General features: G+C 40.1%; 2 protein-coding genes across 2 annotated transcripts in view; both read right to left on the bottom strand.

The window, feature by feature from the left end:
- Positions 1-724, bottom strand: part of LOC309705622 (stonustoxin subunit beta-like) — a gene marked incomplete at its 5' end in the record, with an annotated part of 5,688 nt that extends 4,964 nt beyond the window's left edge. Inside the window, 2 exons of the mRNA XM_082531534.1 lie at positions 350-520; positions 672-724. Of these exons, the coding sequence (XP_082387660.1) occupies positions 350-520; positions 672-724 (224 nt within the window). The remainder of the gene's footprint in view (positions 1-349; positions 521-671) is intronic.
- Positions 1-17,202, bottom strand: part of LOC309704923 (uncharacterized protein) — a 535,689-nt gene that overhangs the window by 80,869 nt on the left and 437,618 nt on the right. The gene's annotated exons all lie outside the window — the stretch shown is intronic.

Raw genomic sequence — 17,202 nt, 5'->3', positions numbered from 1 at the left:
GGGCTTGATGCAAGCAGGGAAACATTTCTCAATGAGTCAAAGTTCCAGCAGCGTTGCCCTGGAGTGTTTCTTTCTTTCCTGTGCCTGGCTGGCTTCCTCCTTTCTATTGGGCAAACGCCGACATTCGCCCCAGCGCGCTGCGTTCACAACACTTCAAAAAAAGTTGTTTTTTAAGTTGCTGCCCAGCGGGACATTATACGTATGTGTGTACGTCACTTCCGGCATGATGGCGCCTGTGTTTGGCTTCGCCGCTGCCGGGTGTAGTTGGTCTCGCTCTATTGTCGTGTTTTTTCTTTCTACTCTGCTGTTTTTTAACTGTTTTAATGATGTACTGGCTGCCTTGGTCTACGATCGTCTGACGCTGTTATCCATCCGTTCGTCAATGACGGCCAAAGATGTTTTTTCTCCTTCCTTTTGTGGGACTTTCCATTCTCCACACTTTTCTCCGCACTCCTTTGGTACCTTCCACCCTCTGCCTGTGACTGGATCTTCGGCCAGCGCTTTCAGCGTTCCCCGTAGACTACGGAGAAGAAGAGGAAAGAGATCGGGCATCCAGGTGAAGCTTAGGCTCCTCTGGCGGCGGGGACGAATTGGAAAGCGATGTCGGGCGTTTTCCGTTGCCTACGCACATGACAGCTATATGGAGAGGAATCTGTCTCCCAAGGCCCTACTTGGATATAGGGGGCCCGGCTCTCCAAGGCCGTGTTATCTCAGAAGGGTTCATCCAGACTCTCCTGCCGACTGGCTTTTCATCCCCTCGGTGAGTGGAATATATGAACGTGAAGGGTCTGATCCCGAGAATTTACGCCCTTTAATTCGAGAAACTCTAGCTTCTTCCAACAACAATGTTTTCACCCCGCTGTCTATGGCGCTCTTTAATGCCCGATCTTTGACGAATAAATCGTTTGTGCTTAACGATTTTATTGTTTCTAAAAATCTGGACTTCCTGTTCTTGACTGAGACCTGGCAACGGGGGTCGGATTATTCGTCTACTATTGAAATGTGCCCAAATGGCTTCTCTGTCATTAGCCAGCCTCGAGGATCTGGTCGTGGAGGAGGCCTCGCGGTGGCATATCGGAGCCGTTTTAACTGCCGTTCAGTGAAAGTTGGACACTTTCTGTCTTTTGAACTGCAGCTCATCAAAATTGGAAAGAAGGATCCTTTTTACTGTGCGTTGGTCTATCGCCCTCCTGGCCCAAACAACTCGTTTTTAGCCGAGTTTAGTGATTTTCTGTCCTCTACTATGAGGTTGTCTAAATTGCTTCTTGTGGGAGATTTTAATATACATATTGATGATGAGTCCGACCTCTTTGCTAGGAGTTTTACCAGTATCATGGACTCTTTTCATTTTATCCAACATGTATCTGGCCCCACACATAACAAAGGCCATACACTGGACCTTGTTTTTTCTTTGGGTCTGAATATTGATTATATCTGTTCTAAGGACATTTTTATTTCTGACCATTATTGTGTCTTTTTTAATATGTCTTTTTATGAGCCTATGTCTCCTGTTCATCGGACAGTTATTTCCCGCACTTTAGACTCCTCCACAGCACAGAAGTTCTCTGATGTTTTTAATTTAACATTATCCCCACAAAACGATGTTGATTTTTCTATAGATCTATTCAATTATCATTGTCTTTCGATCTTAGATGAAATCTGTCCGATTAAAATGAGACCTGTGCCTGTTTCCAAGTCTGTACCCTGGTTAAATGACAACATTCGTCTTATAAAACGTAATTGTCGTAAAGCTGAGCGGTTATGGAGGAAAACTCACTTAAATGTTCATCTCCTCTATTTAAAGGATCTTTTAGCCTCCTTTAACAATGCTATTAGAGTTGCGAGGGCTGCTTACTTTTCTCAGTTGGTTGCAAGGAGCAGAGGTAATCCTAAAGTTTTATTTGATACTATTACTAATATTATTACTCCTGCTCCACCTGCTGCTATTATTTCTTCTGTTGAAGATTGTGAAACTTTTCTTGCTTTCTTTTTAGAAAAAATTAGCAACATAAGGAAAAACCTGTCTTTTTCAGCGTCTGCGCTGTCTGTTCCCACGCCAGCTCGGCCTGTTGTTTTAGAAGGTTTTTCACCTGTTTCACTACCAGAGCTGGGAAAAATAGTTAGTGCAACAAAATTATCCTCTTGCTCTCTTGATTTTTTACCTGCATCATTATTTAAAAATGTCTTTTACTCTACTGGTCCCTGTATTCTTACTATAATTAATACCTCCTTGGCCTCGGGCATAGTCCCTGCCTATTTTAAAACTGCTGTTATACATCCCTTGTTAAAAAAGCCTATGCTGGACCCATCTCTCACTAGCAATTATAGACCGATCTCAAAAATTCCGTTAATTGCTAAGATTCTAGAGAAGATCGTGGCTAAGCAGCTTACAGCAGTTTTAGATAATTATAGTATTTTCGACAAATTTCAATCTGGCTTTCGTAAAGTTCATTCCACTGAAACAGCCCTTCTTAGAGTTTCTAATGACATTTTGTTACAAAGCGATGCAGGTAAATGTTCTGTTCTCTTAATGTTGGATCTTACGTCGGCCTTTGATACTGTTGACCACTATATTTTACTTAACAGGCTGAAACACTGGGTTGGTGTCTCTGGGACTGCATTGAAATGGTTCTCCTCGTATCTCTCTGAACGATATTCTTCTGTGGCAGTTTCTAAGTATAGATCATCTTCTGCGTCCCTGTCTTTTGGTGTGCCACAAGGCTCTGTGCTGGGTCCATTACTGTTTTTAGTTTATTTACTCCCTCTTCAGCACATTTTGAGCCCTTTTGAGGATATTTGTTACCATTGTTATGCAGACGATATCCAACTCTATATATCTTTTAAACCGGAAGAGGCTTCTAAGCTGCGGCTTTTAAATGTGTGCTTGGAAACCATTAAAGGCTGGATGGCTGAAAACTTCCTCCAACTAAATGACAGTAAAACCGAAGTCCTCTTATGTGCCCCAGATAGACATATACCCAGTATAATAAATGCTCTTGGTCCTCTTTCAACGTTTGTAAAACCATCTGTCAGGAACTTTGGGATTATCCTTGATCCTGCTCTTACGTTAGATAGTCATGTTAAATCTCTTGTTCGGTCTTGCTTTTATCATTTAAGAAATATTTCTAAATTGAGCTCTATTATATCCTATACCGAACTGGAGATTGTTATTCATGCTTTTATCTCTTCACGACTGGACTATTGCAATTCCCTGTTTACTTGTTTAAATAAAGGTTCTTTGGAGCGTCTGCAGATCGTTCAGAATGCTGCAGCAAGACTTTTGACGAAAGCTTCTAAATTTTCACATATAACACCGTTGCTCATGCAGTTACATTGGCTTCCTGTTGAATTTAGAGTCCAGTTTAAGATTTTGGTTTTAACTTTCAAGGCTCTTCAACAACAAGCACCACCATATATCATTGAACTTTTACAGCCCTATGCCCCTAGTAGGTCTCTGAGGTCGAGTAGTCAGGGCCTACTTGTCATTCAGTATACGAGACTGAAAACTAGGGGTGATAGAGCTTTTGCTACTGTGGCCGCCAGACTGTGGAATTCCCTTCCTCAGGACTTACGATCCGCTGATTCATTGATTACTTTTAAAAAACAGCTAAAAACACATCTTTTTAAAACTGCCTTTTGCTAACTTTGTTTGTATTTTGTCTTCTTAATCTGTTATATCTTGTAAAGCACTTTGTGATCTCTATCTAGAAATGTGCTATATAAATAAAATTTTACTTACTTACTTACGTATATAGATTTATACACACGTCAGTGGGATTTAAAGTTATTTTTCCACAGAGAGAGATCTCATATTAACTCTCACAGTGATGCGTAGGCGGCGGGATAAAAGAAAAGTCATGAACTCAATGCAGCCCAATTTAGTCTGCAGTCACATAGCGACACCTGTTCATCGGCAACAACAGTCCCCGGTAACCCGGACTAATTATAGGGTCGCACCGTAATTTGTGGCTCCATGTTTTTATTTGCATCACTCCGTTTGCATTGCAGCAAACATGAACATTACATATATTTCAATATAATGTAAAAGCAGTCAAAACAACTAACATCAGAAACAGCTGATGTTAGTTGTTATATGTCACGGTGTCATTTCCGCTTCTTTCTCCTGTAACAACAGCCCGGCGCCGTGAGCAGTCGCCTTTTTTGCGCTCGCTATCCCTGCACTTTCTACCATCTGCAAACGCCACGGTGTTCGTGTCGTCATGAAAGACATGAACATCGAGCGTAAAAACAAAGGAGACTGCTACCGGCTTTTTATCTGCCGATCGCCGTGCTACGGTTGCAAGAAAAAGAAGCAGAAATGACGTTCTCTACGCGTTGAGACGTTCCCCGTCCGTCGGCTAAACGCTTGATTGAAACTTCAATGCGACAGTGACACCAAGTAGAATTATAAATGTCACATAGCCCCAAACATGTCTTTTTCAAAGCCTGCAGTGAAGAGAAAGGTTGGTGATGAGCACCGACAATTTCAGGAAAAGTGGGCAATGCAATATTTCTTTGTTGAGCACAGGGGCACCCCGACCTGTCTCATTTGCACAGAGAAAGTTGCGCTGCACAAGGAATACAATTTGAAACGTCATTACACAACTAGACATGCTGAGCTGGATGCAAAATACCAGGGAGACGAGAGAGCGAACCGGGTTGCCAGTCTTAAAACAGATCTACTGAGGCAGCAAGATTTCTCCAAGAAAGCAACCAAAGAGAATAATGCAGCAGTCGGAGCCACGTGGTTAGTGAGATGATTGCTAAAGCAGGGAAGCCATTCACAGAAGGTGCATTTGTCTAAAAGTGCATATTGCAGGCTGCAAATATAGTCTGTCCGGGAAAGAAAGGTCAGTTTAGCAACATCAGCCTTTCTGCCAACACCGCAGCAGATCGCATTTCTGACCTGTCAAGTGACATTTATGACCAACTGTGTGAGAAAGCCAAATGTTTCAGTGTATACTCAGTCGCTCTTGATGAGACCACAGACATCACCGACACTGCCCAGCTCCCAATGTATGTCCGTGGTGTTGATGACAGTTTTGAAGTGATGGAGGAGCTGCTCACAGTAATTCCAATGCATGGCCAGACCACCGCTCAGCAGATATTTACAAGCTGTGTGATGCCATTGAGAATGTTGGTTTGCCATGGAAGAGGTTTGTTGGAATAACAACAGATGGAGCGCCATCAATGACAGGGAGGAAACATGGACTGGTGGCACAAAACAAACTGGAAGAGGAAGGCGTGGAGGAGGCCATTGCTCTGCACTGCATCATCCATCAGCAGGTCCTTTGCAGCAAATGCCTGAAGTTTGACAATGTGATGTCTATTGTTGTGAAATGCATCAACCAAATCAGATCCAGGGGCTTAAAGCACCGAAGGTTCTGTGCTTTTCTAGAGGAAATGGAGTCAGAATATGGGGATGTGCTCGACTTCACTGAGGTACGTTGGCTCAGCAGGGGAAATGTATTAAAGAGACTTTTTGAGTTGAGAGCAGAAGTGAAGCCTTCATGGAGAAGGATGGAGTTAGTGTTCCTGTGCTAACTGATCCCAAAATGGCTCATGGACTCAGCTTTTCTTGTTGATATGACACATGAGCTTAATGTACTGAACAAGACGTTACAAGGCCAGGGGCAACTTGTCAGTGCTGCCTATGACAACGTGAGAGCATTCTCCACAAAACTGGCGCTCTGGAAAGCTCAGCTCTCTCAGACAAACCTTTGCCATTTCCCAGCATGCAAGGCTCTCGTGGATGCAGGCACACCATTCAGTGCTGACGAGTATGTTGATGTCATTTTGAGGCTACAGGAGGAATTTGATCACAGATTTGCTGACTTCAAGACACACAGAGCCACCTTTCACATTTTTGCGGACCCCTTCTCCTTTGATGTGCAAGATGCCCCTTCTGTGCTTCAAATGGAGCTCATTGAGCTGCAGTGCAACTCTGAACTCAAAGCAAAGTTCAGGGAGGTGAGTGGAAAAGCAGACAAGCTTGGACAATTTTTGAGAGACTTGAGCCCTAGTTTCCCTCGGCTTTCCCGAATGTTCAAGCGGACCATGTGCCTTTTTGGTAGCACATACTTGTGCCAAAAGCTCTTCTCCACTTTGAACTTCAATAAGTCCAAGTACAGGTCCAGACTTACGGATGATCATCTTCAAGACATACTGAGGGCCGCAACTGCTTCCTCCCTCAGGCCAAATCTGGCTCGGCTATGCGAGAGGAAACGCTGCCAGGTCTCTAGCAGCAAGGAGTAGGCAAGAGAAGCCATGTTCAGAAGAACAGTTCATTTTCTACAGTGTTCCATTCATGTTCAGAAGAAGGTTATAGAACTGTTAATACAGACATTTCAATCTAAATACAGCAGATATAGAAGACTGAAAGATACACACAAGTTCACTGACTAAAAATATCTTATTATTATTTTATTTATGTATTACAGATTGATTTTTTTTCTTATTAATTCTTAATTTGTTTATTCATTTTTCATATTTTGTGTTAAAAAATAAAAATAAAGAGATTTGAGAAGATTGGAATTTTTTAACCATGCCTTTCCTGTGGAAAACCTAATGCGGCCCAGCCTCACCCAGACTCTGCCTGCAGCGGCCCCCAGCTAAATTGAGTTTGAGACCCCTGTCCTACACCATAAATCAGTAAGAGAGGGTACGACCTCTCTCATGGCCCCAAGTGGTGTGTGCATGCCAGAGCACTCTGGAAGGCACACAGAGTCTTTACAGACTACTAAGGATCAAACCTCTATCATCATGCAATCGATTATACAACTCTAAGCATATATGAGTAAATATTTCTAAGCATAAATGACAATCAACACTATAAACCTTACAGCTGGTTTTAATAACAGAATTCATTTGTTTCTCAAACGAGAAAGAGCTATCGAGAAACACTCCTAAATCTTTAGTTCTTAACTTTTCCAGTGGGCCAAGGTCAACATTATCTGCTAATGCTAAATAGGCTGCCGTTATTAACTAATGCTAATTTGACATGAATTAGCATTATGCACTAATGCTAACACTTACTTTTTTTAAAAATGTGAGTAGCTAATGCTAACACTATTTCCCTTAACTTTATAACAATGTGAACGGCTAATGCTAACACTCTTTTTCCTAGCATTATAACATCTGAGCTGCTAATGCTAAGTAGGCTGCCACTAGCACCTACGTCTAATTTAAGGCAAATACGCATTAGAACCTAATGCTCATATCGTTTTCCTTTGCTTTATAACAATGTGAGCAGCTACTGCTAAATAGCATTAGCTAATAACAGCAGTCTAATTTAATGCAAGTTAGCCTCATTTGCATTACAACGATGTGAGGAGTTAACGCTAAGTATGCTGCCATTAGTGGCTAATTCTAATTAGGGGTGAATAAATATTACCAGCTAATGCTAATATCGTATTCTCTTCCCTTTTAACAATGTGAGCAGCTAGTGCTAGGTAAGCTGATGCTAGCAGCTAATGCTAAAGCTAATTTAATGTGAATTAGCATCACATTAGTGAGGAGTTAATGCTAAGTAGACTGCCATTAGCAGGTAATGCTAATTTTAGGTGAATAGGAATTGGCAGATAATGCTAATACCATATTTTCTTGCTTTATAACAATGTGACCAGCTAATGCTATGTAGGTTGCCATTATTAGCTAATACTAATTTGAGGTGAATTAGCATTATCCCCTTATGCTAACAATGTTTTTTCTTACTTTTTAACAATACAAGTAGCTAATGTGAACACTTTTTTTTTTATTGAATTCTAATTTTTCCCTTGCGATGTGAAGAGTTAATGCTAAATAGGATGCCATTAGTGGCTAATTCTAATTTTAGATGAGAAAGCATTAGAAGCTAATGCTAATACCATATTTTCTTGCTTTATATCAATATTAGTAGGTAATGCTAAGTACGTAGCCATTATTAGCTAATGCTAATTTAGGTGAATTAGCATTATCCACTAATGCTAACACTGTTTTTGCCAACTCTTTTCCCTTGCATTATAACAATATGAGCAGCTAATGCTAAGAAGGCTGCCATTATTAGGTAATGCTAATTATTATGTGTGTTAGCATTATCCGCTGCTGCTAGCAATGTTTTATCTTACCTTTTAACAATATCAGCAGCTAATGCTAACACTACTTTAATTTCAGTTAAACCTACTTAGCATTAATTAACTTCATTTAGCATTAAGAAGTTTTTGCTATAGGCTACCATTAGTGGCTAATGCTAATTTTAGGTAAATAGAAATTGGCAGCTAATGCTAATACCATATTTTCTTGCCTTATAACAATGTGACCAGCTAATGCTAAGCAGGTGCCATTATTAGCTAATACTAATTTGAGATGAATTAGCATTATCCGCTTATGCTAACAATGTTTTTTCTTACTTTTTAACAATACGCCATTAGTGGCTAATTCTAATTTTAGATGAAAAAGGATTAACAGCTAATGCTCATACTGTTTGCTTTGTAAGAATGACAGCAGCTAATGATATGAAGTCTACCGTTATTAACTAATGCTAATTTGATGAGAATTAGCATTATCCGATAATGGTAACTCTTTTCCCCTGCATTATAACAATGTCAGGAGTTAATGCTAAGTAGACTGCCATTAGGGGCTAACTCTAATTAGGGGTGAATAATTATTAGCAGCTAATACTAATACCGTTTTCTCTTTTTCCTTATAACAACTTGAGCAGCTAATGCTAATTTGATGCGAATTAGCATTATATTAGTGAGCAGTTAATGCTAAGTAGGCTGCCATTATTAACTAATACTACGTTGACGTGAATTAGCATTATGCGCTACTGCTAATACTGTTTTCTCTTACTTATTAAAAATGATAGTAGCTAATACTAATACTCTTTTCCGTTGGGTAACAACAAAGTGAGGAATTAATGCTAAGTTGGCTGCTTTTAGCGGCTTATTCTAATTAGGGGTGAATAATTATTAGCAGCAAATGCTAATACCGTTTTCTCTTTCCTTATAACAATATGAGCAGTTAATGCTAATTTGATGTAAATTAGCATTATATTAGTGAGGAGTTAATGCTAAGTAGGCTGCCATTAGCAGCTAAAGGTAATTTGAGGTGAATAAGCACTAGTAGCTAATGCCAATACCCTTTTCTCTTGTGTTATAATGATGTGAAACGTTAATATTGTTCTCAAACAACAGAATGAGAATGAAATATTGATTCTAACAGGGCCCGTAAACAGCATTAGCTTAGCAGCATTAGCTTATCAGAGTCTCCATCATGGTCACACAAATCCTTAGCGGAGCAAAGTGGCCTACTTAGCAATAGCTGCTGTAGAAAGCAAAGGGAAAACAGTATTAGCATTAGCTGCTAAATGTGCACTTGAGAACAAATCTATTGTGAATTCAGCCGTGAATGTAGTGTTTCCAGTAAGCTTCCATTTCCAAATGTTAGCTGCTCCTGTCTGCCTCTTTGTCACACACACAGACTGAAATGATTCACAGCCTTGTTTCATCCTTCTGTCAGTGTCACTGACTGTCACTGTGACTGTGGACATACAGCATGGGAAACGCACACATGGCTGATACTTGTATCTAAAGTTACAAAATGTTGTCTCTGTCCAAATATTACCTAACTGTAAGTCTACTTTTAATGAAACTCTCAACATGACTTATCAGTTATCATTAATGTTCCTGCAAACAGACTCCTTGAAGACCCCCTACATAAATATCCATGTACTATCCAGCTAGACTAGTGTGTCTGTCCCTGAAAATATTCCTGCATGTGTGATTGTTCATGTCTCATCTGCAGGAAACAAACAGGAAGTGAGTGAAAGACACAGGAAATGATTCCAGCTCTTCCTCCTATATCAGACATTCTCTCCATACCTGAGAGTGTCCAGTCTCCAGCCTGGATCCTTCAGTCCAGCCGACAGAAGCTTCATTCCTGAGTCACCTGGATGATTGTAGCTCAGGTCCAGCTCTCTCAGATGGGAGGGGTTGGAGGTCAGAGCTGAGGCCAGAGAAGTACAGCCTTCCTCTGTGATCAGACAGCCTGACAGACTGCAGACACACAAAACAACAATCCATCTGTTATCCATCTCTATAGCAGCATAACTAAGTGATGGTTCAGGGTCACCTGATCCAGCTCTAACTATAAGTTTTATCAAAAAGGAAAGTTTGAAGCTGATCGTCAAAGTAGAGAGGGTGTCTGTCTCCTGAACTCAAACTGGGAGCTGCTTCCACACCCAGTCCAACATAGCCAGGCTTTCTTTGCTGCTTTGACAAAACCTCAAATCCCAGTCAGAGATGGTGAGCATCATCACAGTGATGATCATTTCTCTGTTAACCCAGGCTTTCTGCTTCAGGATCTGTGCACGCTCACAGAACAAGGAGACCTTTAAACATCATTTCACTAAATGGATGGACTGAGCTCAGCCTACAGATGAACTGGATAAATAAAGATTTGACCTCAGTGTGCTCAGTGTTCCTGTCTATTCCTAACATATTCCTAACATGATAGCTGCACTTTAGAGCTCTAAAACTGGAACTGACACATATTTAAACTCCACATGTTACTCAGTACATTCAGTTCTGACACTCGCCCACAGTCCAACAAAGGAAACATGGAGATCACATCAGTTTGTCACCAAAGTCTAATTATTCCAGAGGGCAGTGTTGATACAACTAAAGTTATTTTTAAGCAAAGTTGAGTTTTTTATCGTCGGAGTACTTCAAGTCTGAAGTATCATTTAAATGCATTACACGCTGTTGATGGCAGCAAACAAACCACCCAAACAAACAGAGGTGGGAGGCTTGGGCAGACTACGTAGATTCAGCTAGTGGGAGGAGTCAAGATAAACCAAAGAAAGACAAGCTAACAGACGCCACAGTGAAGTGAGTAGCTACAAACTTCAGGCCAATTAGTGTTGTTGAAGAAGTCGGTCTGAGGAACGTTCTTAGGATCAACAAATGACGGCATGTATGAGCCTCCCTCAAGACGCACCATCACAAGAAGAACACATGAGCTGTAGAAAAAGGAGAGACTACGACAGCCACAGCGTTACAACGTGCACCAGCTGTTGGTCTCTCTGTAGACCTGGGAGTTATAGTACATGATATTAATGAAGACTGGGAGCTGCATTCTATAGCAAACAATTTGTTATGAGGTAATCAGCTGATCTTACTTTAACCGGAAGCCCTTCACAATAATTGCAAAGCCTTTATTTTGTCCAACTACCATCAGTTCGTCTGTACTGATGGTAACTTAAAGTCACACTAATGCAGTTTAGTTTGTATAGTGTAAGTAGTAGAAGTATACTACAGTACTCTGATCACTGATAGGATAGATTTATGTAGATATACACCTTTGTGTTTAACATTACTGCATTATAGTACTGTGATCTTTGACCTTATATATGGTTATGTTAGCTATACTGACGTATGCATATAACTGGATATGTATCTTATCTATTCATCTTATTTGTCATGTATTTGTATTGTGTACTTCCTTTTTGTAAGAAACCACACACGTGATCACAGCCACAAGAATCAATCAGTGAAAGAATAAAGTGCCTCAAACCAAACCTTAAGCTCCTTATTCCACACGCTGGGCCTTCAGTGGTGCTCTGGCTGACACACCAGAGTGACTGGAGTGCTAAAGAGTGAATCGGACACACCAGTGTAATCCCTGATATCTCCACTACATTTAATCGTCCTTCAGCCTGTGGCTGCAGTTAGCTGGTCTGCTAGTTAGCTGGTGTGCTAGTTAGCCGGTGTGCTATTTAGCCGGTTCGCTAGTCAGCTGGTGTGCTAGTTAGCTGGTATGCTAGTTAGCCGGTTCGCTAGTCGGCTGGTGTACTAGTTAGCCAGTGTGCTAGTTAGCCGGTTCGCTAGTTAGCTGGTCTGCTACTTAGCTGGTTTGCTAGATAGCCGGTGTGCTAGTTAGCTGGTGTGCTAATTAGCAGAAATGTGACTTTACAGCTCGGCCTCACTCACTGACATTAGTCAGATATGACTGAATCTATATCACACTTAAAGCTTTCTGTAAATGAAAGGCTCAGTGAAAACGAGGCACTTCAGTCAATTTTAAAACACACACTCTGAATATAACCTGATCCAGACCAGGTTATAGGTTCAGCATCAGTAACCACGGTGATGTAGCCAGGTAAACACTTATGCATTTATGCTCACAATCACTCCAGTTAACCCAGCATGCATGTTTTTGGACTGTGGGAGGAAGCAGAGAACCTGAAGACAACCTACACAGGCCACACTATCACCCTTATTTACAGAATTATAATTTAATTGGGTGATAAAGTAAAGAAAATAAATATTTTAATAAAAAAATATTCATAAATGAACTATTATTCAAGTAAGTAAGTAGAATATATTTATATAGCACATAATCTCGTTTGTATAGAAATGTCTTCATCTGCTTTTTCAAAGAGTCAGTGGAGTCTAGACAGCATAAAGATAACAGCAGGGAGTTCCACAGCCTCGGTGCCTGAAAAGCTCGATCCCCACGTGTGTTGAACCGAGTCTGTGGGACCAATAGTGACCTCTGACCTAAAGACCTAAGTGCTCGGTATGAAGCATGAGGTTTCAACAGGTCAGAGATGCACTGAGGAGCTTCACCATGTACAGCTCTAAAAGTTATGAGTATAATGTTAAAATGAACCCTAAAATTTAGTGGCAACCAATGAAGAGAAGCCAAAACTGGAGTAATGTGTGACCTCTTGTTTGTGCCAGTTAAAAGTCTCGCCGCAGCATTCTGTACAGTGTGAAGCTCCAGAGCTGATTTGTTGAGACAAGTAAAAAGACCATTACAATACTCCAAGTGAGTAGAGATAAAAGCATGAAGAATCATCTCAAGTTCTGCCTTTGACACCAGTCTGAGTTTAGAAATGTTTCTTGGATGATAAAAACAGTTTTGAAACAGTTGTTTAGAGAGTTTCTCAAGCAACATTGAACTGTCGAAAATAACACCTAAGTTTCTGAGACTCGATTTAATGGAAGGACCTAAAAACTGATCTGCTGCCTAATTTCTGAAGACATGTGATCAGGAGCAATGATCAAAGTTTCTGTTTTATCCGTATTAAACTGGAGAAAGTTGAAGTTTCACAATTATTTGATTCCTGAAAGACAATTATTTAAACAAGAAAATGTATCAAACTGAGAATCTTTGAAAGAACAGTATAACTTAATGTCTGAATGTCATCAGCGTAGAGATGATAAGAAATATTATTGTAATATCTGATAATTTGGCCTAGAGCAGGGGTGGGGAACTCCAGGCCTCAAGGGCCGGTGTCCTGCAGGTTTTAGGTCTAACCCTGGGTCAGCACACCTGAATCAAATTCATTACCAGGCCTCTGGAGAACCTCAGGACGTGTTGAGGAGGAATTTAACCATTTAAATCAGATGTGATGGATCAAGGAAACATCTAAAAACTGCAGGACACCAGCCCTCGAGGCCTGGCGTTTGTCACCTGTGGCCTAGAGGACGTATATAAACCAAAAAGAGAATCGGGCCTAAAACAGATCCTTGAGGTACCCCAGAAGGCAGAACGGATGTTTCAGACAACACATGATTCATACAGACAGTCAAAGATCTCTCAGATACAGTAGATACGACAAACCATTTTAAAGCAACACCAGTAATCCTGAACAAGTCCTTCAGCCTATTTATCATGATGCTGTGATCAACAGTATCAAAAGCAGAGGAGACATCCAACTCAGTGCACTCTCCAGAGTCTGCTGCCATCAGAATGTCACCACACACTTTAAGTTAAGCCATCTCAGTGGAGGACAGTTTACAGAAACCAGACTGGAAAATGTCCAGAACACTGTTTTTCTCCAGAAAGTCGTTAAGTTGTTCTGCAACTGTTTTTTCCACGTTCGTTCAATGATTCATTACAATCAGATTTAGTATAGACTGGTACACGAGGAATATCAGGAGAGACAATTTTCATAATTGTATCAAACAATACTTTGGTTCTTTTCTGAAGCCATTAGATTTGAAAACTATTCAGTTCCAGCTTTTTTATCATGTTGTTAAGTGAGGATATTGATTCCTTGAGATGTACTCGATGAACCTCAAGCTTGGAAGCCTTCCATAAACGTTCTAACTTGACAGAATATCTCTTGAAATTTTGAGTATTTTCATTTATCCAGGGATAGAAATTTGAAGAATGGACAACACTTTGCTTCAGAGGTGCCGCTGTGTCTAAATAAAATGGACAAAGTGTTGTCTCCAGGAGTTTAGCTGATTTAGAGTGGCCAGGTACGGTGGGTGTGCTCCGGTTAAAGAACACGGAGGCAGACTTCCAAATTCAGGTGATTTATTCGGTCTGTAGTGAGGATACAGTCACCTGACCTAAACCCAGTGGAGATGGTTTGGGATCAGTGTTGGGCAAGTGACTTTGAACAAGTAATTATAGTTAGTAGTTACCAAGAAGTAACTAGTAACTATTAGAGATGGACCGATCCGATATTACGTATCGGTATCGGTCCGATACTGACCTAAATTACTGGATCGGATATCGGAGAAAAATAAAAAATGTAATCCGATCCATTAAATATCACGAAAGCACCTCACAAAACTTGCAACGCGCCGTAACTCACCTCAGAACGTTAGCACGTCGGAGCAGTATGCATCACGTGATAGAGCGGCTGTGGCATGCGGGACCTGTCGGTGGTCTGGATAGCATTTGGAGCTTCGCTAGCAACCCGGCATTTCATCTCCGACAAAGTTATCCCGAGAGAAGTAAAGCAAGTGTGTAAGTCCATCTCTGAATGTTTGTAAAGCATTCCTGCGTTAAGCTTAACAAACGACTGCCTCTTCTTGCTGCTACTTCAATCATGAAACTGCTTAATGATCAGCTGATCGGCTTTTCTGTCGCGAGTCCGTCTCTCTTGTTTGTTTTTGGTCCACTTTGCACCAGAAAGAGGAAACCAGCGGCTGAACAACAGCAGCACGTTTAAGCTTGATCAGCTGTTGTTAGAATTTATTTAATATTACTTTCTACTCCAGGATCTTTTTCTATGTAGCTGACGCTGGTAACTGTGCAGGGCCGGATCTAGCAAAGTTTAGTCAGGGGGGCCGATAGGGCATTAACAGGGAAAAGGGGGCACAAAGACATACTTTTCTTTCTTATTCTCATTTAAAATGTCGAGCTTTTAATAAATAATTATCTGACACCCAAAGTTTTAATTTGATGTAAAATGAATAGAAGTCAATTACTGTATATAGTGACTATTAAGTCTAATATATATACCCTAGTAAGCTATAGTACTTTTTCCTTTGGGAAGGTACCATCTGTGCAGTCTGCAATTTTGTTGAAGAAAGATGTTGAATCTATTTAATATTTCTTGAAAAATAATTGATTTCTGTGCATTTTTTTTCACACTGCATCAAATTAAGGTTGATTACGTCGATTAAGCATCATGAGGTGGAGCGTGAGGGGTGGTTCCCTATTTTTTATTTATTTATTTTTGTTGTTGCTGGGAGTTGGAACCCTATTAGTTAGGTTGCTTAATATTTATGCTAAGTACTCTTTAAAATATCAGAATAGGGAGGATGGTGTAGGTTTAAGTTTATTAGATTGATCAGTATTGCTGAACTATGAAATATTTTTTTTTGCATACAGGTATAACAGAATAGCTTTAGTGTAGTTGTTGTTTTAAACTTGAGTATGAACTTATACAAAATGCAGCAAGATATTTAAAAAAACTGTTTTGTTGATTAAAAAACACTATATCGGATTCATATCGGTATCGGCAGATATCCAAATTTATGATATCGGTATCGGTATCGGACATAAAAAAGTGGTATCGTGCCATCTCTAGTAACTATACTACTAACTATAGTTAACTCTACGTAGTTACTTAGAGTTAAAATATTGTAAGTCAGTTACTAAAAGTAATTAATTACTTGAAAAGTAACTATTGCGTTACTTTAAAAAAAATGTTCAACCCTCTGGGGTCCAGGGTATAATTGGCCATTTTTAACTACTTTTGATTTGACCTCTATATTCCACCTTTAAAAACTATTTACTTTGCCTGTTTGGTATCATTCTTTTCAGCACAACCTCACGTGTCTGAATTTACAGTTATGTTTTCATTTTGACATACTGTATTAACACAATTGACCTAAAATCAGACAAAAAACAATATGAGTAGAAAAAGTTATATTTTTTACTGTTACAACCACAAACATGTTTAATAAATCATTAACTTGAAATCTAATAATTTTAATATTTTAATAATATTTTAATAATAATAATAATAATAATAATAATAATGGATTGCATTTATATAGCGCTTTTCGGGCCTTAAAGTGCTTTACAATGCCACTATTCATTCACTCTCACATTCACACACTGGTGGAGGCAACTACAGTTGTAGCCACAGCTGCCCTGGGGCAGACTGACAGAAGCGAGGCTGCCATATCGCACCATCGGCCCCTCTGGCCATCACCAGTAGGCGCTAGGTGAAGTGTCTTGCCCAAAGACACAATGACCGAGACTGTCCGAGCCGGGGCTCGAACCGGCAACCTTCCGGTTACAAGACGAACACCCTTAAAATCCTATACACAAGGTTTGCAAACAACCATTTTGTTATTTGTAACAATTTACCTTTTACCTTGATTTTTTAAAAATAACTATTTCAAACTATTTACAGAACAATCAGCTGTTCTGCATTAAATAAGATGCCACAAATTATTTGTGCCACTCCAAAAAAATAATTTCTGTCCACCATAAAGGAGAACATCACAGCCTGATACCTGCAGGTCTGACAGCAGCAGGTGTATCACTGCTGTTTCTACCTGGAGACACCGTTTACACTGTAATCTGCATTTGCTGGTTTTGTGGCAGCACCTGTAACAATTCCATTCAATTCAACTCTATTTATATAGTGCCAAATCACAACAGTCGCCTCAGGGCACTTAACATTCAGCAATTGCCTCATTGTTCTGACAGACAACATAAAACTATCCACTACACTACACACTAACTTTTTTTGTTCTTTTTTCCCCTACACACTAACTACACAACACAACATACTATGCACACACTCCAAATACGCTAAACGTCACAAATCTCTCACATCTCACACCGTCACTCCTAAAACTTCCCCCTCTTCCTAAACAACCAAATGTCATGTTGCTATATCATTTTTTTGATTGGTCGACATGGTTCATTTTTCCACCAACAGGAAAGGGATGATTTGGG

Source organism: Aulonocara stuartgranti (genome assembly GCF_965226115.1).
Source record: "Aulonocara stuartgranti genome assembly, chromosome: 4".
NCBI lineage: Eukaryota > Metazoa > Chordata > Actinopteri > Cichliformes > Cichlidae > Aulonocara > Aulonocara stuartgranti.
Note: the sequence above shows the minus strand (reverse complement) of the source record. Positions and strands in the feature narration are given on the sequence as shown.